The following is a 20,869-nucleotide window of genomic DNA, read 5'->3' as shown; positions in this document are numbered from 1 at the left end:
TCTCCCTGCTAGCCCAAGGCGCGGGAAATATTTAAAACAATTTTATTCATGAAAATATGCTGTACAATGCACTCTACACGGCCTCGACACGGCACACACGCACACGCTGACGGCACGGCCACGGTACACAGCCTACGATATGCGCCGGGGACGCCGCGCCCACAGCCCGACCCGACACTTATAAATATGGGAGAGGAGCCAGGACTGGCACAGAGGAAGGTTTGGGGGTTAGGGGTGGATCCGGAGATGAGGTCCACTGGCGAGGCTGAGACCAGTACTGCTGGTGGTGGTGGTGGTGGTGGTGGTGGTGGTGGTGGTGGTGATTGGGAAGGGCAACTGACTCCGAGGAAGGAGGGGAGAAGCTGGGATTGACGGGTGGAAGGACTGAACCATGAGAGTGGAGCGGCGGAGGGTTTTAGGGCTAAAGGACAGTTCAGGGTGCACAGCCAGTAGGTAGGTGTGAGTGTGTTTTCGGGAAGGGGTTGCTGGCTTTCGGTGAGTGAGGCTAAGACCAGTGGAAAGTGTCATCTGGGATCAGATCGGAGTTTGGGGTGGGCTATTCATCACCGCGAGGGCCCCCTGCAAAGGAAATGAAGATTCAGAGATGCCCTCGCCCCATCTCCGGGTTGGCTCCTCCCCACTCCCACCCAGTCCGGAATTCAGCCTCCACCCCCAGGCTTCCTGCCCCGGGAGTAGGGGGAGCGGCTCTCAGGAGTCTGGGCAGGAATGTGGGGAGCCCCAGCCCCTCCCTACCACTTCCCTCAGCAGCCAACTTCTGAGGGATGTCTCCAGCAGGGCGGGGACAGCCTCCTGGATCCTCGTGGAGCTGGGATGGGGGTGGGGACCTGGGGATCGGGACGGGAAGACAAAAACCCCTTGGGGGCGGGGCTGACACCCGGGGCGCAGAAGGCGGCCCCTCAGCCAGGTACCCAGCTCTGGTTAGGGGGCGGGGCCCCGACCAGGCCTGGCGGCGGCGGAGGCAGTGCCGAGTCGAAATTGAAGTCCATTTCGTCGCTGTCCATGAAGTCGTTGAGGATGATGGACTCAACGTCGCACTCGAGGCTACCGCTAAACATGTCGAGGTCCAGGTCGGCCGGGAAGCGGTCTGGCGCGGCACCCAGCGGCCCGGCGGCGGTGGCGTACGGCCCGGGTAGTGCTTCCAGCAGGAGGCCACCCGGCGGGCCCCCGAAAGCGGAGGCGTGGCCAGGCGGCGCCAGGCCCGCGGTGCCCGCCTCGCCGGGCAGCGTCATAAGGCTGATGGGGTGGGCTAAGGCACTGCGCGAGGGCACCGGCGGCGCGTATGGGGCCGCACCCTTGCCGGGATAGGCGGCGGCCGCGCCCGCCAGCGCCAGCTCCCCGGGCGCGCCCAGCACCGGGCCCGGGCGTGGCGCGGGTGGTGGCGGCGGCGGTGGCGGTGGCGGCGGCAGCATCGCGGGCAGCGCCCCGGGGCGAAAGGACGCGGCGGCCGGCGCGAAGCTGGCCTGCTTGTTTTCCTGAATGGTCTGCATGGGCAGGCGGCGCAACGCGCCCAGCACTGGCGGTCCGAAGCCCCCACCCCCGCCGTAAGCACCGCCCTTGCAACCCCCGAAGTAGGCGGCTGTCCCGACGCGGGCCCGCGGCCCGTACGCGTCCTGCGCGCCGTCCATCAGGGCCTCGGGCATCCCCGCGCCGCCGCCGCCCTGCAGGCCCATACGGCCTCCCAGCTCTGCCAGGCGGGGCATTTCCCCCGGGCAGCGCGCACCTAGCGCGGGCGACAGCGCACTTGCCGGACTCGGGTACATGAGTGGCGACGACGGCGCCAGGGCCTCCAGGGCCTCGTCGTCGTCCAGTTCGGCCGCCTCCCCGAGCAGGGGTCTCCCGCCGCCGCGGAAGTCGGCCCACGCCTCGTAGTCGTCGCTGGCATGCGAGGCTGGGCTGGTCGCCCACTTGGCCGCGGCAGGCACAGGCCCCGGGACTGGTGCGCCCGGGGGGCTGTCGTCGGGGCTTCGCTCGGGTGCCTGTAGTTGCTTCTTCTTGCTTGCTTTTCCTTTAATGCGCAGGAACTTGGCTCCGTTGTCCATGGACACGGCCCTGCGCCGCGGGGTCTTACCGGTCTTTCCGCCCTCAGGGTTCAGCATCCACCATGAGCTCTTGCCTGTGCCTTCATTCTGCACGCGGATGAAACGGGTGTGGAGCGACAGGTTGTGCCGGATGGAGTTCTGTGGCCAGAGACAAGGACATGGGTCGGGGGGTGAGAAGGCCATGAGTATGGAGAGGATAAAAGAATGGTAGAAGAGCCAGAAGGAGGAAGGGAGGAAATAGGGAAGATGAAAGGGTGAATGAGGGAAGGGGTTGGGGGTGAAGGGAGGAGGTGTAAGTATCAGGTCGGACATACTCAGAATATCCAAGACCCCATAACCACATCACCCCCGACCCCACAGGCACTGCCCTGAAGGTGGGGCGGAGCTTTGGGCCTAGCCCTTTAGCCCGGGAGGGATGGCCAACCCTGACGGCTACTCTTAAGGGGTCTGCAGTAGAGGAGCAAGACCCCCTCTCTGGCTCAGCCAAGCCCTACCCTGGGGCTAGCCAGGCTGCCAGGGGCCCCCCTCCCCAAGCAGATTATGTAAGGGCTCATGCCGCTGTGGCTCATTTGTCCGCCCCCCTCCTTCCCCAGCCTGGCATGGAGCCAGGAGCCCGAAAACCCAGGGCTCCAGAAATCAATCTCGTGGTGACTGATTAAGCCCTGTTTAGAACTAATTGCTCTTTCGTGTGTGGGGAGAATAAATTACCTGCTTTAATTTCGTGTCTTTAAAATGCAACTGCAGGTAGAGAAGACTGTTAACCCTTTGCTGGGAGGGCCTGGCCAGGGAAAGCAGAACAAGCTGGGCATCCCCACAGTGGGTAGAGGCCCGAGACTTTTCAGAGATTTCCCCCAACTCTCCTGAGCTTCTGTGAACTCTACAGAGGCCTTGGATCCCAGCAAGCCCCTCAAAACACATCCCTGGGCACAGAAATTTCCAACCCCACTTCTGCTCAATGCCCGCCTTCAGGCCAACCCAGCTCTCTGGCCTGCCCTTGGGGCTGCAGCCCACCCTCAAAGTCCCTTCACAAATCTCCACAAAGCAGGTGGCATAATGTCCATTTACAGATAAGAAGACCAAGGCTCAGAGAGGTGAAGTGGCTTGCCCAAGGCCACACAGCCCTTTCTGCCATCCCCAATACTTCCCTGTGCTTCACCTCCGTCACCTCTGCACATATCCTCTTCTAAATGTCTTTTGTGCCAGTCTGTAGTGCTCCCCATATCACTGCCTGCTTTTGCCAGGTCTGGGGATAGAGTAAGGCCGGAAAAGCCAGGGGCGACTGACTTCACAGGAACCTGTTCAGCCTGCCACACCCCACCTCTGGGGCCTCTCACCTGGTGGCCTTGACCGCCTGGCTCAGGTACTGCTGTGGAAACAGCATGGGCTTGGGTATCAGAAGGCTGGTCAGGAGGTCTGGCTCTTTTCAGCCACCTAGCTATATGACCATGGGTTGTTGACTTAACCTCTATGAGCCTCAGTGTCTTCGTGAACTACCCTGAAAAAAATGGGTGACATTCAGTAACCACTTTAGAGGCTTTTAGGTCATTACCTGAGACGTGTGTGGGTGTTCGGTGAACACACCAGGTGCTCATAAATGGTTAAATCCCTCACCCTGTCCAGAAGCCCTCATCTCTTAGGTCACCACTGATGTGCTCTGTCTCTACGTCCTTTGTATCATGCTGAGTGTAACTATGCTGGGCACCAACAACTCTGGAAAGCTGGCATTACCCCATTTCACATACCAGGGAATGGAGGCCCAGAGGCATGATGTAACTTGCCCATGGTCCCACAGGCAGCAGTGCCAGGTACCACTCCAGATGTGTCCAGCTCATGGACCTGCTCTTAACTCTTTTTCCACCCAGCCCTGTAACCACTGATCTGTGAGGGCTCTCCCTCCTGCCTCCTTCCCATCAGTGCCCAGAAAGAAGGGTCCTTTCTGCTGCCTAGGGTACCTCCCCTCAGCCCAAGCTCCAGGTACTGACCTGATTCTTCAGGGCCCCAGGTGCCTTATCTCTGGCACTTTCTAGTCTTGGAAGGTGACAGCTGGATCTCCAAGGCCCCTCCCAATGTTGCCCTGTCTGGCTTCTCCTGGGACCCTGAGAGGAGGGGAGCTGGACCCCCAGGGAGTGGTGCTCCCTCAAGTAGATACCCCCCTTTCCCTGCTGCTGTCCCTGCACCTGCCTCCCCAGCACCTCCCCCACACCTGTGTTCATGGGCCTCAGAGGCCTCAGTTCTCCCATATGGGATTAGTATGTGGTTTACAGAGGCTCCACCTCCCAGCTTCTCCAGCTGAAGGTCAGTCAGGCAACACCTCTTTATCAATGTCACTATGTGCCAGCCTGGTCCTAAGTGCTCAGGGCTGGGGGGTGGAGAAAGGACATCATCAAGTACCAGCCCCTACTCAGTACTGCCTGTTCAGCCCTGGATGTTTTAAGTACTTTATCTCATGTAACCACTTTATCAAGCTCTGTACAAGTCAGGGATTATGATCCCTACCTCAAGATGAGGAGAGTGAGGCTCAGAGAGGTTAAGGAAGTTGCCATGGTCACAGTTTAAGTGGCAAAGCCAAGTATTGATTTCAAGTTAGTCTCACTGAGTCTAAAGGATACTGCATTCCACCATGGGAGAGAGAAATGAGTCAGAGAATGTCCAAAGCATCTTAGGAAGCCAGTACTCCAGTGCTTCTGAAACTTTCCATTTAAACCACCCCTAGAAGCTGGCAGCATGGGAAGACAGGGGCATGTTAAAAGGTCAAAATTCCTTAGAAGTGTTGTACTTCCTTTTTAGAATTTGAAGGAATTTTGAATCGTACTTCATAATACATCCACATTTTTCTGAATACAAATAAAATGTTCCAGGCCTATGAAAGTTTGTATCCTTCCTTTCTCTGTCCCCTGCCCAGCCAGGTACCCCTGGATGCCTGGGCTCCAGCCTGAAACCATGGCTGATCAGACCCAGAGAGAAGAAAGTTCTTGCCCAAAGTCACCTAGGACCTGTTGGCAGAGCTGGGAACTGAATCCAGGCCTCCTAATCCCTAGCTTGGTGTTCTCCCTCCTCCACCAAGCCTGACCTGGGGCAAGTCCCTCCTCCCCATTCTGGACTTCGGTTTCCCTCCGTAAACTGATGAGATGGGCCAACTGTAGTCTGAGGACATTTTCAATTTGATAATGAATGTTCTTGGAATCATCTTGTCCAGAGGTTTTGAAAGTTTTTGTTTTTTTAATTGTGACACTTTTTTTATAAAGGGAATCAAATGCAATCCTTGAATGTTACACACTTAAGCCATCAGAGGACGGGGGCAGGGGTGCCTGGAGCCCTGCCTGCTCAGCACCCTTCTTGCATTCTCCCTTTGTGAGGGATTCTGCTGGCCAGATGGATGGGCATCTGAGGCCTAGATGGGTGCCACGCCTTGCCCCAGGTCACCCAGGGAGGAGGCCCAGAGCTGGGGGAGGACCTTGGCCTCTGACTGCTGAGCAGGGCTCTGTACTTGGTGTGCACCAGGGCTTTGCCCCATGAGGGAAGTTCAGGTGCTGCAGCCTAGTCTGGCTCCTCAGGGCCCAGCCACCTGGGACCAGTCCGAGCTCCGAGCCAAGATCCAATGGCAAGCACCGATCACATCTCACCCACAAGGTCTCCTGGGAGGCTGGAGGCCACGGAGGAGGTGAGAGTGGCAAAGGAGGGAGATGCCTCTGCCAGGCAACAGTAACCACGACTCCCTCTTGGAGTTACCTAGCAACCCGCCACCACAGCCATGCCCTGGCATGCCCAGGCTCTCCTAGTGCCCAAAGCTGGGCTAGCTTCTGGGGCCTCAAACCTCCTAACAGACCTGGGGTGAGTCCCCAGGGGAAATAGGACCTCCTGATTCAAGGCCTCAGGGAGACCATTAGGGGCAGAGGGAAGGAATAGTGGCCATCCATCCCATGCTCATCCCACTCTCCCTAAAATCCTGGCCCAAGGAGACCAACTTCTAAGGGCCTCACCCACCAGAGAGGAGGCTGGGGCAGGGCAAAGTGGGTGGGCTCTGGTGTTGGTCTGGTTTCCAGTTTTGGCTTCAATATCGACAAACAATGTGGCCCTGGAGCAAGATGCTTTGACCTCAATTTCCTCAAATGGCCAACTGCTTCCACCCTCCCTACAGACCTCCACTAGGCAGCAGCCAGAGTAATCCTTTCAGTGATGTTCAGAGCCCTGCAATGCACCCGGCTCACTCAAAGAACAGAGGCCTAGCTGTAGCCCACAAACCCCTCTGTGCCCTCTCAGACTCTTCCCCTGACCCTGTCCTGCTTGATCCCTCTCCCTGTTCCTTGAACCTGCCAGGCATGGCCCCACCTTGGGGCCTCGGTCTCAGGGAAACACTGTTCACCCACATCAGTCCCTCATCTCCTTTGAGGACATCTTTGTCCAGATGTCACTTTTTAGGAAGCCTGTCCTGACCACTTTCAACAATTGCTCTTCTGCGTTTTTTTGGCTCCCTCACCCAACTCGAAAATTTTCTAACGCCATTATCACTTCCTAAATTTATATATCATTTGTACATATTGAAGCAATATATACATTAATCAATCATATGTTGTATGTATAAATATATAATTTATCTCCTGTGTTTATTATTTATTGTCTGGTTTTCCTTATATTAGAATATAATTTTCATGAGGGATTTTTGTCCATTTTTTAAGGTACCCTGTGTTTTTACATATGAGGCATTTAATAAATCTTCGTAAAATGAATGAGAGGGAGAAAGGAGGGAGGTAATATTGTGTTGCAGGGAGAATTAGTGAGGCTGGACAGAGTGGCTGGCACATGATATGGGTTTCTCCAAACTGGGCTGACAAGACAACATAAGAGTGAGAGCTAGTGTGGAGTGGAGAAAGTCAGGAGGAGTGTGATCCACAGAGAACTGCAGAGAAGAGTAAAAAGCTTCCATGAGATGTGAAGCTGCCCACTCCAGCCCCCTATCACTCTCCCTCCCGCTTCCCAGATAGACTTGGTTAACCCAGGGCTTGCTGTGGCCAAGGTCCCTCACAGCCTGTACCGTCTAGCCAGAAGACACTCCAGGAGCCCCAGTGGGAACAGAGTAACCTTGTCCTTGCTGATGGCGTCTCCCTCGTGGACAGGGTCTGATCCATTTGGTGGCGGCAGCTCATCTATCCAGCAGGACACCCTCATCTATTCCCAGGACACCCTTCGCCCACGAGCAGTAATGCATTCACCTGACAGCACAACCCCATTTATCCAGCACACCAGTCCCATTTATCCAGCAAGTACAACCTCATTTGCTAACAGCACTCCATTCACCTGACGGGCCCCCTCATTTATCCAGCAGGACACCCTCATTTATCCTCCAGCTTGGAGGCTCCCCTTCCTCCTGCGGTGTGGCTCTGTTCTCTGACGGTGCAACCTGACTGATCCAGCAGGACGGCATCTCTCCTACAAGTACACTTCATCCCCTTACAGTACAACCTCATTTATCTAATAATGTAGCCTCCCCTTGCCTCCAAGTACCACCTCATTCCCAGACAGTACAACCTTGTTTATCTTCCAGTACAACCTCATTTCTCCTTCCAGCACAGCTTCATTCTCTGATAGCTCAAGCTCATCCAATCTTACTTCTCTCCAGTCAGAGCCTGCCAGGATGCAGGAGTGGAAGGGGGAGAGAAAAGTGGTCCCAACATTCCCTGTCCCATGTCTGCAGAGGGCTGCCTGGTACTATGACTATGTCCAACCTCCGCAGGCCCAAAGAGGTCCATTGACTGAATTTTTGGCTAGTTGGCCCAGCCAGCAGCACTCCATTGCCCTGCCTCCCCTTTTGTTCCCTCTGGGGCTAAAGAGGGTCCACAGCATGTATCTCCAGTTCTCCAGAAGGGAAAAGATCCCAACAGATCTGATTTATAGCTTTTGCTGATTTATGTGGCATGGATACTCCCATCATAGCCAATTCTAAGCTGCCAGTATGACGTGATCACTGAGTACAAAACTGGGAAGGAGTGTACATGATGGCTCCCATGAGCCAGGGCAAGCCAGCTCCAGCACACGGCTGGCACGTGCTTTAAACACTGAGGCAGGAGAAGGGCAGCACCTGCCAGGCCCAGGCTAGGTTCATTACATACTATTTTACAAAGGGGGGAAACTGAGGCTCAGGTGGGTTAAATGACTCCTGCAGCCACGAAACTGAGAAGTGATGGAGCCAGGTCTGGGTCTCTAGGCTGCTGGATTCAAAAGCCAGGGTTCACACCCCTAAGGAGGTGGGCAGCATTGCCCTGCTGTCCACATCAGTGGCCATCCCGTACCTGGGTCCCTAAGCCTGTTTCCTGGCTTGTATCAGAGACAAGAGACCCAAGGCTTGTGCCCCTTTCACTACAAACCCTGTGCTACCTCCTGGCCTTCCTAGCCCCTGGGGAATTTCAGGACCATCCCAGTTAAGTCCAGGGTCTTTTGTCCATCCACCTAAGCCCAAAGTCAGGTATGGATGCCTCGCCAGGTTCCATCACTGTTCAAGGTTCATCCTATCCCCTCCCTCAGGAAACTGACCCTATCTGTAAGATGGGGCTTCCCCTGTAAAACAGGGTAACAATTCCAACATCCATGGGGGAGGGCTGGGATGTGGATGAGATTTCACATGTCAGGAATCTCACCCCCTCCCTGTCTCAGAGCCCTTGGAGCATCCCCTGTCCCACCCCTTACCCTCCACCCAACTCTGGCCCCAGTCTGGCCCAAGAATACACACCTGTCTCAGACAAAGCCATAGACTCTCCAGGGGTCACTTGCTCTGCTGCCTGGGGTGAAGCTGGGGTGCTCAATTCAGGCAGGCTTCCTGGCAGAAGGGGTAACCTGGATGACCACAGGAGCCTGAGGCCATGTGTAAATCCTTGGTACTAGGGCCTGTAGTAGAGGAGGGGCAGAAGGGCAGGTGGGGCATCAGGGCCACAGGTGTTGACAGGTGAGTAGGCTTGGTGTCAGCAGTGGGACAGAAGTGGGCAGCCAGTGGCTAAGAGGAACGAAATGTCCAAAGCAAGTCATGAGATCAAGGGATAGGTCCTGGCGGCCCCCACCCCCACACCAGAGACAGCAGAACCCACATACCCAGCCTGGGTAGCAAATGAGTCAGAAGCAGAAGTCCAAGCTCATCCCTACATGGCTCCTCATCACCTGTGGGCTTGGGTCCAACTCCAGACTGCTCTTCAAGAACCCCTGATGCTCTTCAGCTTCATCACCTCCATTCTCTTAAGCTCATCAGAGGCTCCAGTCACCCTGGATGTCTCATACCTCTGTGCCTTTGCACACTCTCTTCCCTTTGCCCTTCCCTCTCTCTGCTTGACCGGGTCCTGCTGTGTCAAGGTTGGCTCTGTGCCTCTTCCTAGTCCCCTCTAGGGGCCCCAGAGATAGTTGCTTCTGTCTCAGTGCTATTGCAGAACTCTAACTGCAAACTGGAATATAACTGGATGTGAGCCAGCCGCCACACTTGGACTTCGTGGGCAATCCTTAGCTCACAGTCAAGCACACATAGGATGGAGTTCTCAGCAGCCACAAACCACTCAGCGCCTGGCCATTCTGTGCAGAGCCATTCAGGCCTCTCCCTGTCTCTCTCCCTCTGCTCCAGCACCTCCCCACACCCCTGCTCGGGCCCAGGGAGCAGCTGCAGTGACCTCACCCAGCCCTGCCCTGGGCCTGGCTCTGGGGAGGGCCCGGCAGCTGTGCCCCAGCCCTGCTGGCTGGCTCCTGGAGGGAAAAGAGGAAGAGTGGGCATGGTGCCAAGAGAACCATCTGCTCTCCCAGGGGCATGGCCACCCGCACAGACACTGGCTTCACCCCCAGGGGCTGCCCTTGGCCCCCTGTACCCATGCCAAGGGGCTCCTGGAGCCCAGGGCTGCCCACCCAGACTGGGGCACCAGCCATCATCTGCCATCTGTCTTCTTCTCCTGGACACTGAGAAGTCCTTACAGGACATGTTGGAGCATCAATGTCCACTGAAAAATGAACAAGTGCTCAGGAGAAGCTCTGGGTGCAGAGGCCAGAGGGCAGGGCTGGGTGTGCTGAGCCCTGCCTGCCCCAGCCTGGCTGGGCTAAGAGCCTGTGATCTCCTGGGGAGGGGCCTGCATCCCCTCACATCTGCTCAGCTGGCAGGTGCCTCTGGCAGAGGGTAAGCCCCTTCCCCCACAGCCCCAGCTCAGGTTACAGAGGAGGCAAGGCCAGCTGAGGACAGGGGGAGGGGACAGGAGGGGTGGAGGAGGCATCGCAGCTTCCCAGAGTGTTGGGGGAGGGGAATTCAGATCTCTAGATGGAACTCAAAGCCAGAGAGCAAAGGACCATGCCCAAGGTCACAAAGCTTCCCAGTGGGCAAAGAGGAGCTGGTGTCCAGGGGCAGGGAGCCCTGGGTTGAAGAGTGACCTTGAGCAAATCATTGCCTTCACCTGTACAAATACAGAGCCTAAACCCTGCCGGCTCGCTTCCCAAGGCCATGGGGAAGGCTTTGCAGGCTAGAAAGCAGTGGGTAAACCTAAGGGCAAGACAGACATTGGACATTCTGAATATCTGATACCTCTGGAACAGAAAGGGAGGTGTAAGAACAAGGACCCCCCCTCCCCCAACACACACACACACACACACACACACACACACACACACACACACACACAGTGTCTCGCAGGGATCAGGGCCCTAGGACCCCCATACTACATGGTAGTAGGGAGGTAGTTCTTTTCCTTTCCCAGAGCAATGTATAACACTAATGATATTTGCTAAGATTTCTTAAGCACTTTGCATATATCTCTTATAATTCTCACAACAAAGCTTAGGCATACATCCTATTACCCCATTTTGTAGAAGGGGAAACTGAGGCTCAGTTGCCCGAGGCCACACAGAAGATGAGTGGTAGAGCTAGCACCTATTCTTCCCTGCTCGCCTACAAGACTCCTAACCATGCCTCTCTCTTGCCTCCAAGATTCTCAAGGCACTGAAGGGTGCTGCATAGCACCTCAGGCCTAGCATCTTGGATTCTGGGTCTCTACCCTCTCTTGGGTTGATATCCTTTACCCCAGTACCGGGCCCACACTGAGCGCCTGGGCCAGTCCCCTGTACTCCATCCTCCACATCACCTCCGAGTGATCTTTCTCCATCCCCTAAAGCTTGGATTACTAGCTCCCCATAGTGGCTTTCATGGCCGCTCGCCCTCAGGCCCCTGTTTGCTCCTCCAGCCTCAAGTCCTGGCCAATACAGCCAGACCTCTAAGGGCTCCTGCCTTGTGGGTCTGACCTCCTTTGTCTGGTTTCCCTCCCCCACCTCCAAGCACCATAGATAATGGCCTTCCATCATGACCCTGAGCAGTCTTTATCCTGAATTGAAATCAGGAGTCCTCATCTTGTCTTCCCAGCTTGACCTGGGGGCACCTCAAGGTCAGGGAGCTGTTTAGTTCCTCTGAGTGGCACAGCACAGTGGGCCTGGATTGAAGTGAAGGGAGGAAGCTGCCATCAGGCTTGGGGCCTGCAGGTGAAGGGAGGAGACATCATGGGGACATCTCTCAGAGAGCTCTCTGACAAAATCAGGGACCCCAACCCATCCCCCAGGCTGCAAGCCTCAGGGCCAAATTCCAAGAGGAGCAGAGACAATGATGGGGGCAGGGTGGTCAGCTTAGAATGGCCTAGCCAGAGCACTGGTCTAAGGAAGAACTGGCCCTGGGGGGTTTCACTTCTGTTAACGTACAGTGTGATACTATGAAAGCCACTTTATTTCTCTCAGCCTTAGTTTCCTCATCTGCAAAACAGGGACAGTAACAGTATCAGCTTCACAGAACTGTTGTGAGAATTAAACAAAATCATGTAATGGGGGTTGAATCCTGAGCTGGAACAGTTCAGTGTGGATAAAGCAAGGGTCAAAAGACAGAGGGGTGAGTGATGTGGCTGGAGCGCTTGACTGGGGCCAGGTGGCCAAGGCCTTGAGCCTCACTGAAGCCCCAGTGTTGGATCCTGCAGGAACAGCACTGTGCTGTACACATGCTCTTGTCTCTTCTACCAGATGGGGAGCTATCAGAGAGCTGGGGCTGCAGCTTTCAGGTTCTTCACCATTCTGAGTATTTACATTGACATTTCCCCTTCATCCTGCAGCCAAAGGCTCTCAGTGGTTGAGACCATCAGTCTATTCTCTCCCTCCATGTTCTACACAGCATGCTTAGAGAAGAGGCTGGTCCACACCTGGAGCCAAAGAAGAGAGGGACAAGCAGGAGCCCAGGAAGTTACCATCTAAGGCATCAGCTCAGAATCACCAGACAAACCTGTTAAAATAGTTTTCCAGAGCCCATCTGATGAGAGTCTAATGTAGAGGGTCTGAGATGGGGAGTCAACACCTTTATTCACAGAAAGCTTTTAGGTGACTCTGATCATCAGCCTGGTTTGCCAACAACCAGGGATTTAAGGCAGGAATTCTCAGGCAGACATGGTGAGTTCCAGAATCACCTGGGAGGTAGATCTTTGTTCACACCACCCAAGCACCCCACCTACTTTCTGAGAGGTTTCCCAAGGGATCAGCCCATGAGAGTCAATAGCTGCCTTGGTGAGCATGTGACAATGGCAGTGGGTGTGGGCTGAGAGCTCCAGTGTCTGGTGTAAAGGTGGCAGTAGAAAGGCAGCCTGAGGTCAGAGGTATCAGGGAAGGTGGGAGGGACAAGGCCACCTGAGGGCCCAGAGTCCAAACAGAGCAGTATGGGCTTGGTGCACTCCCAAGGGAACTGATGAGTCCCAGAGGGTTCTGGAGCATGCGCAAGCCTTTAAGCAGGAGGGTCAGCTGGCTTGTGGGGCTGGCACTGCACTGGCACTGGGGGCTGGTAGAAACAGAGAGGTCTGCATCTAAATCCAGATTCATCCTCATCCCAGTTATGCTGCCTTGGTCGCATGATTTCATCTTTCTGGGCCTCCATATCTTCAACTGCAAAATGGGACTATAAACATGTACCTGGCAGATCTAGGGAGGATGAAATGAGAGAATTTATGTGAAGCGCCCAGTGACTGCCTAGCACCAGACATTATTGCTGTTAATTCTTGTTCCCCTTCCCACAAGAGGCATTACCCCCTTAGAGACTAGAAAGGTTCTCTGCAAAGAAGGCGGCCCTGGGGGGAGGGTGTGGGAGGCCCCTCCCCCACACACCACCTGGCCCCCCTCCTACCTCCACATATGGGTTGGGGGGTGGGGAGAGGCAGCAAACAGCCAAACCGTCCCAAACAGGAGTTGGTTTCCATGGTAACCAGGGTGCCAGGAGGAAGGGATATGCTCTAGATCCAGCTGTCCCCTGAGTATCCTACCCAGGCCCCAGAGCCTCAGCTAATGCCCACCCAACACCCTGCACCCCCATCTACTTCCTCTGGGAGCCAGCTGGGATTGCCACGAGTACTCCCTTCATGGTGCCCAGAGTATGCTTGCCACCTGGGTACTGCCAGGGGCAGGGTAGTCAGATCCAATCAGGAGTCCCAAGTTCAAGTCCATCCAAACCTGTACTCACATGCTTCCACCCTGAGAAAGCCATCCTATCAGTACTTTGCACCCGTCCTCAGTCCCAACTAACCCCTCATGACTCCTAGAACCAGAGGGTTTGTCAGTCACAGCCCAGAAAGGACCAAAGACCAAGTTAAGCCCCTTTGGGCACTGATGAGAATACCAAGGACTGGAATGGGGGAGCACTTTGCTCCAACTCACACACACCAGCTCAAGCTCCCCTACAGGTGCTCTGTCTGCACCTTACCCACGCCCTATGCCACAGCTGCAGCTGACCTCAGAGGGCTGAACTAGGACACTTCAGGGAGATGGACATGGCTGGGAGAAGGAGGGAAGTCCTAACATTAAGACCTGTCTAGCAACAGACAGTACCAAAGGTCATGAGCTCTCAGTCACTTGGAGTACATGAAGGGATTGAGCTGGGGAAGGAGGCATGGAAGTGTGTTGGGTTTTGTGACTCCCCTTCTCCCCTGATTTGGATGTAGAAGAACTGGACAACAGTGTATACCTGTTCCTCAGGTACTCACCCCCACAAGCTGCAGTAGGGAAGGGGTAGTGGTGAGTCAGCCACACACAGGTAAGGGAGACAGTGAGAAGAGGGGCTCCATGTTATAGCAGATCCACCCATATCTCAGAGATTCTTATTGACACACACAGTTCAGAATCACCCCTCACCCCTCACAAGACACAGATAAAGGGGCTTCTACAGTCCCCAAGCTACATGTGATGGCCAGTACCACTGAAAGACAGGAGAAGGGGCACCCTTTCAAAATCCAAATACAAGCTCCCTTCCAGCCTCAATGGCACAGGAAAAGCTTGAGTTTTGGGGTCAGAAGGAGGTTCAATTCCCAGGCCTGCCACTTCCTAAGGATGTGACCCCAGGGCAAGTCACTTCTCTATCTGGGAAACAGGGATCCTAATAACCACCTGGAAGAATGGTGGCCAGGATTTGATGGAATATACACTTAGTTAATGGGTGCTTCTTTCCTGGTCCTCTCAGCCACCCCCACCCCGCTCTGGCAGAGCCCTGACTCCAGTCAGTCCTGAAGCTGGAGTCCTCAGTGTGTAAGAGAGTGGGGCCCCAAACCACAGAAAGTGGGGGTTGGAGAGGGCACTGAACTTCCCAAGCCACAAACCCCATCCCACCCCCCACCCTCTGCGCCGTTCATTACCCTAACACGAGTTAAAAATAACCGTCTCATCTCTTTAAATTAGTCTGTCTGCAATTACCGCCTGGCACTGCGCTGCCCGCCATCCTCCCGCTGGAGCGGCGCCAGGTGGCAGGCGGGGGCCCTCACCCTGTCTGTCGGTCTATCTGTCTACTCCCTGGACCCTCCTCTTCCCTTCCCAGCAGGGGCGAAGCTATGCCTAGGGCCCTTGGGATCCAGCTCCCCGGGTTGCATGGGTATGGGGACAGGGCCATGGACTTCAGGCAAGCAGGAGTGAGGAGGCAGGCTGGGAGCAGAGGACTGGGGTGGGGGGCTCCAGAGCGCGGGGGAGGGGCATCAGGAGGCCCGGAAAGCCGGAAGGGCCCGCCGAGCCAGCGCTCGTGGGTGGGTGTGAGCAGGTGGCCGTGGGAGTCTGCCGGGCGTGCCAGCAACTGTGCCAGGAGCGGCTGGCACGGGCTTGTGCCCAGGAGGCGGACAGCTGCCAGCCCCCCACTCGTGCAGTGCGGGGGGGCGGGAGTGAGGACACCCCCCAACCCCGGCTCACACAGCCTCCTCCCACACCCCACCAGCCCTTGGGGCTGGGGATCCCCGAGGACAAAGGAGGAGGGAGCCCTGCTCCAGCAGCCTAGGCGGAGGAAAGAAGGGGGCGCCCCCTGCACTCACAACCAATGCTCAGCCCAGCTGTAGCAGGACCCTCCTCCTGGCATCTCAGATCCTTCTAGCCCCCACCCCACTTAGGACCTTCAGGCCAGCCTGGGCCAGATAAGGGTAGCACTGCCCCTCCTGATCCAACCCCTCAACAGCCAGGTTGCTCCAGGCCCTGAGGGAGAAGGAAGCACCCACTGTGCTCCTCCCCCACAAGAATGGGAGGTGCCCAGGCTCGGCCTGGGAGCTCCCAGGAGAGCTGGCAGCCAGGAAACAGGCAAAACTCCTGGGGCGATAAGAGAAAGGAGCGCTAAGTGGAAGAATCACCAGGACACAGAGCAGCCTGGAAGGCTTCCCGGAGGAACCATCACTAGGGAAGGTGAAGCTGGAGCATCTGAGAGAAAGCAGGAAGCTCTACCTGGATGTCAGATAGCCACACTTCTGGGACACTGCAGAGGTTGGGGACCTTCTGTACAAGCCCTCTTCCCAGACCCAGAGACCCTTTACTCTGAGGGGAACACTATCAGCCTCTTTGGTGGGTGTATGGTGCTTGCTGTCTTATTTGATTTGCTGAACTACTTCTCCACATCATGGGTGGGCCCACCAGGCAAAGGCCAAACACATTGGCCCTTCCTGATCAGTTCCGCTCTATCTTTCCCATGCCACCTCCATGCCATCCCTAGGAGCCCTGGGTCTATAGCCTATCACGCTCAATGGTCTCCCAGACCCACCTCCTTGCCTTTGCATATTCAGTCAACATTCCCTGGAAGACTTTCTCCCAAATTCTACCCCCAATGGAGGGAGCTCAGATCAAGTGCCACCTTCTCAGGAAGGGCTTGCCTGCCTCCCCAAGGGATCTAACCAGCCTTCACCATACCCTTGCTCCAACCCCTGGCCCTTTCTGCATGTAAAACACAGGGCCTGGATATGGAATTGGCTGAGTCCTGATATGTCCCAAAGGCAGGTCCAAAGTCTTTCCTTTTGGTCCCCCTACTCCATCTAACACAGGGTTTAGTACACCCCAGGGATCCAAGTGCAACACTTATGCAGGGGAGGAAGGAACAATGGGCCCTGAGCCCAGGCTAGGCACCTGAGGTCTGCTAACCAGAAGTTGCTAGGAGTTGGGGATGGCCCCTCTACCAGGCCCCTGGAGAGACTGGGAAATGAGGGAACAAGCAGCAGGGAGAAGCAGGAATGAGAGGGAAAAGACACTCCCTGGGGAGCTGAGGTTGGGAGTGGGGGGAGTAGAAGGAGGATAACCACCAGGGAATAAGATGGGAAAGGCCAGAGACTCCTCTGAACAGCCTTCCTCCAGTGGCTGGGTGGTCTCTGCCAAGGCCTAGGTCAGGAGCCCAAGCTTGAGGGTCCCTCCCCAATGCCCCAGCCCAGGATGAGCCCTCCAGGACTCCTTCCTTCCTCAGCCCAGACACAGGGAGAACCACTGTGTCCTGAGCAGCCTGGTGCAATGGAAATCACATCCGAAGGGCTGGCAGGAGACCTGGGCTGTCATCCAGGGCCTGCTGCTCACTGATGGCCTGAGAAGAGTCCTATCCCCTTCCTGGGCCACAGTCTCACAGTCTGAGAAATGAACTAACTCATGGGACTAAGTTATCTCCAAGTACATTCCCAATCACATTTGTATTTAGACCTGTCCCTGTTGAAAAGCCATCAGTATCCTGCTCTCACACCCAGTGCCAGTGGGACAGTATTCCAGAGGCTCTGTGGAGCATTCGAGGGACAGACACCTGGACTGGAGTTCAGCATTCCCATCTACTGAATGTGTGACCTTGGGCAGTTTACTCCTCCATTCTGCGCCTGTGTCCAGCTCCATACATGGTGACAGTAAAACCCACCTCAGGAACTGCTGAGAGCATTTAAGGAAACACCTGGCACAGATGCCTGAAAGTGTCTGGCATAGGGCTTGGCCCTGAGACCCTCAGTGAACTGCAGTAATCTCACAGCTTCCAGTCTCATGTCCCCTCTTGACATATTCCCCCATTGTCCCTAATGCATCAAGCCCAGAAGGAGCTCCACCTCCCGCAGCAAGCCCTCCTGCCTTACTCTGACCCACACTACCCTCCCAGCCTCAGCATGTTCTGCACCATCCACCCATTTCTTCACTCTTTCATCAGACAGGCAGTGGTGGCTCCTTAGTGAGAGTGCTCTGACACTGCTACCGTCTTCCAAAGGCAGGGTGGGGAAGAGGAATAAGACAAGACACAAAAGACTAAGACCTATGACAGACAGAGAGGGCCAGAGAAGAGGGATTCCTAAGCTAGCTAAAAAGGGTTAAGAAAGGCTTCCAGGAAGAAGCATCTGAACTCTACCCTGCAGGGCAGGGAATATATCTACAGAGGGAAGTAAAAGATGGGACAGCACTCGAGGAGCAGGAAGGGAGGTGGGAGCAAAGCCCAAGGGCAGGACCCACTTGGGAAGAATAAGTGTTCCAGTGGGGGCAGATCCCAAGGAGACTGGAGAGGCTGGGAAGGAGGCTCATGTCTGCTCCTCCCGCCTGTGGCCCTACCCCAGTGGCCTGAGAACCATGGGCTTCCAGGTCAGAGCACCTGTGACCCCTACAATGCAGCCACTGGTCATCTAGAGCTGTCCACAACCACAAGCCCCACCTCCTCCACCGGCACACCTCCTTCTCTGATAACACCTGCAGCCACCACCAAGCACAGTCCCTGCCTCCCTGGCATGTCTCCCTGGTAGAGACCCCTCTTTCCCATAAGGAGTCTGAAAGCTCACAGGTCTTAGGCACAGCACCCCCATCTCCAACTTCCTATCCCCCCAAAATATCGACAATTCCCATTCCCCAAGAAGACGGCCAGAGGAAGGTTGGGAGGCCACAATCCAGTCAAGCCCTGTCTTCTTCCAAGATGGCTCTCTCCCCTTTCTACTTGCTTGCACTGAGGCTTCCCCTGGGGTGCCCATGCCCCTTCCCCCAAATGCATCTGAGCTCAGGAAACCAGGGAAATGGAAGACAGATAGCCTGTGGTAGACAGGAACAGATGCCCAGTCCTCAATACCCTGCCCTAACACCAGCAGGGGTCATCACCAGCCCACCACGATGATAAAGGAAGCAGTTGCCCCATGGACAACTCAGATCCCAGGTCACCTGATAAGTGACCCCACCCCAGATTAGCTGGTGCCCTAGGGTGAACTGGCACCACAGGAAAAACTGTAAGCCCAGGGTTGCACTCCTCACCCTGGGATCAGCTCCAGGCAGCACAGTGGGAAAGATTTTTTGGGAAAGCAGCCATTGACCCAAGTCATTACTCCATCTCTTTAAGGTGGGTGCCCTGGTGGACAGGGTAAAACAAGAGTAACCCAAAGCACGCTCATGGAGTAAGAGGAGGGTCCCAATGTCCAAGACCTAGGAATGGGTTCTTCTGTGATGCCCCCAAGGACTGGCTCGGGGTGTCCCTCGAGGGTGCTTCAAAGTGTCAGTCAGTCCCTTGTTACCCCCACTAGACCTCCCACCCCGTATCCAGAGCTTGCACACAGCCGCTCCCAGCACGCCCCCTCCTGTCTGCTGGCCGGCCCCGCGCCCTAAGAACACACTCTGTGACCCCTGGGGGTGCCCCGGGGCCTCCCTCCTGCCGGCCCGCTCTGAGCTCAGACGCACAGAGAAGCCCCTGGAAGCCCCGACCGACGAGCCCAGCCCCCCTCCCCAGCCGGACGCCCCCACCTTCCAGCCGGCCGAGCTGTTGCTGTCGCCTTTATCCTTGAAGTAGGGCACGTAACGGACCATCCAGTCGTAGATCTGCGAGAGCGTGAGCCGCTTGTCCGGAGCGCTCTCAATGGCTTTGGTGATGAGGTCGGCATAGGACAGGTTCCCCCACGCGTTCCGTCGGGAGCTCTTGGCTTTCCGCAGCGGTCCGACCTCAGCTCCCAGCGGCGGTGCTGGGGCCATCGCCGGGGCAGTCGCCCGGCGCTCCGGCCCGCAGTCCTCGGCACCCTCAGCCACCCCTGAACCCAGCGCTCCGTCTTCGTCGCCGGCCAAGTCGGGTTGCGGCAGGGGCCAGGTACATGAGCGCGGCCGGCTTTGCGGCGCGAAGTCCGGGTCCACGTCCACCTGATGCGCTCGCAGCTTCGCAGCCATGGTCCCGCCCGGCTCGGGTGAGGAGAAGAGGGAGGCTCCGCAGAGGGTGGGCGGGAGGCTCCGGGATCTGCACGCCCCGGGGAGGCCCGCGGGAGGGGTCCCTGGCGGCGCCGGCTCAACCGCGGGGCGCCATGAGCCGGGGCGCGGAGACAGGGGACTGGACTCGCTGGAAAGCCCGAAGGGAGGGAAAGATGGGAGCTGTGAGGAGGCGGTGGCCCCGGAGCCCAGCGGGCACACACCTCGCCCAGCTCTGCTTCTAGCACCTGCCGCCTGCCTGAGCCTGCAGCCAACACCGCCACCGTCGCTGCCGCCGCTCCCCTAGCGCCGGCCCCACGCGCGGACTCCACTCTCCCGGGACGAAGCCGGATTGCACCATGCCGGAGTCCGAGCCCGTGCGGGAGCCCGTGCGGGAGCCCGCGCCACCGCCGCCGCCCCGTGAATGCCGCTGCCGCCGCTCCGGCTCCAGCGCCAGCTCCCGCGCCTGCCGCGCTCAGCGCCGGCTGCACCTCGGATGGGAGGGGGACCGGGAGGGGGCGGGCCCGGCGGGGGAGGGGGCGGAGCGTACCCACTAGCAGCCGCGGAATCCTCAGCCTGCTGGGTGCCCCGCCCGCGAGCCGGGGTGGGGACGTGGGGTGCGCGACTCGGGGCGACCCCGCGCAGCCCCTGCAAGTAACAGCGCCGCCTACGGAGCAGGGGAGGAGTGGCGGGCGCGACCCCGCCCCCTGCTGGCGCCAGAGGAGGGGGGTGCGGGGGCGGGGCCCGGGTGCTCTCATTGGTTCACAGTAGGACCGTCCCGCCCACGGACTCGGCTCGATCCCTCCCAGAAACGCGTCAGCGGGTTATTGTTACAACCCGGGGTTTCCCGGGGCAACGGGATGGGGCGGGACTCAGAGCACTTAGTCCCGCCTTCTGCTCCTGGGAAGAATGCCCAGCTCCCTGAGTCTGAACCCTTGGCTTTTCCAAGTCTTAGAAACCTGATGGGGCTGAAGACCCAGCTCATCTTTGTGCCCTAGACTTGGCTGGGGAAAGAGAAAGGGTTAGAAATATCTGGGTTCTGGGCCAGGCTTTGCCACATTTTTAGCTTTCCCATTTGCAAATGAGGTTTTCATGGGCTCTAGTGTGCCTGTAGACATAGTTTTAGAGTCTGGGTTCTCAAAGTTTAAAGTGTGAAAACATGTTGCTGGACCTCACGGGGTAAGCCTGGCTTGGGGGCATAAACTTTGCATTTCTAACAAGTTCCCAGGTGATGCAAACCACCGTTTTAAAAACTGTGGGATGCTCTTGCAAAGGCTGTTGGAAGAAGCATTTGCCTCATAGTTCCTCCTGTATGGGGAGAATCTTCTCATATACTGAACAGATATTTATTGAGCACCTTTGGTGCTCCAGGCACTGTTCAGGCCACTACGGCAAGA

The 20,869-nt window shown here is 56.7% G+C and overlaps 1 protein-coding gene across 2 annotated transcripts; it reads right to left on the bottom strand.

Annotated features, from left to right (window-relative positions):
* Nucleotides 1-303: 303 nt before the first annotated feature.
* On the bottom strand, nucleotides 304-20,007 carry FOXO6 (forkhead box O6). 2 transcript variants are annotated; one of them, XR_016509685.1, is made up of 3 exons: nucleotides 19,044-20,007; nucleotides 754-2,198; nucleotides 304-579 (listed from the first exon to the last, which is right to left on the bottom strand). XR_016509685.1 is itself a non-coding variant. In XM_090269226.1 (2 exons), the coding sequence occupies exons 1-2, from the start codon at nucleotides 19,455-19,457 to the stop codon at nucleotides 918-920; spliced, it is 1,695 nt and encodes a 564-aa protein (XP_090125352.1). In that variant the 5' UTR covers nucleotides 19,458-20,007; the 3' UTR covers nucleotides 304-917. The 2 variants fall into 2 exon arrangements, 1 of the variants encoding a protein (XP_090125352.1); XM_090269226.1 differs by having other exon boundaries at nucleotides 304-2,198.
* Between the last annotated feature and the right edge of the window lie 862 nt (nucleotides 20,008-20,869).

Source organism: Furipterus horrens, unplaced genomic scaffold (genome assembly GCF_987537825.1).
Source record: "Furipterus horrens unplaced genomic scaffold, mFurHor1.1.pri manual_scaffold_3, whole genome shotgun sequence".
Classification (NCBI taxonomy): domain Eukaryota; kingdom Metazoa; phylum Chordata; class Mammalia; order Chiroptera; family Furipteridae; genus Furipterus; species Furipterus horrens.
This window is presented reverse-complemented; position numbering and strand designations above follow the sequence as displayed.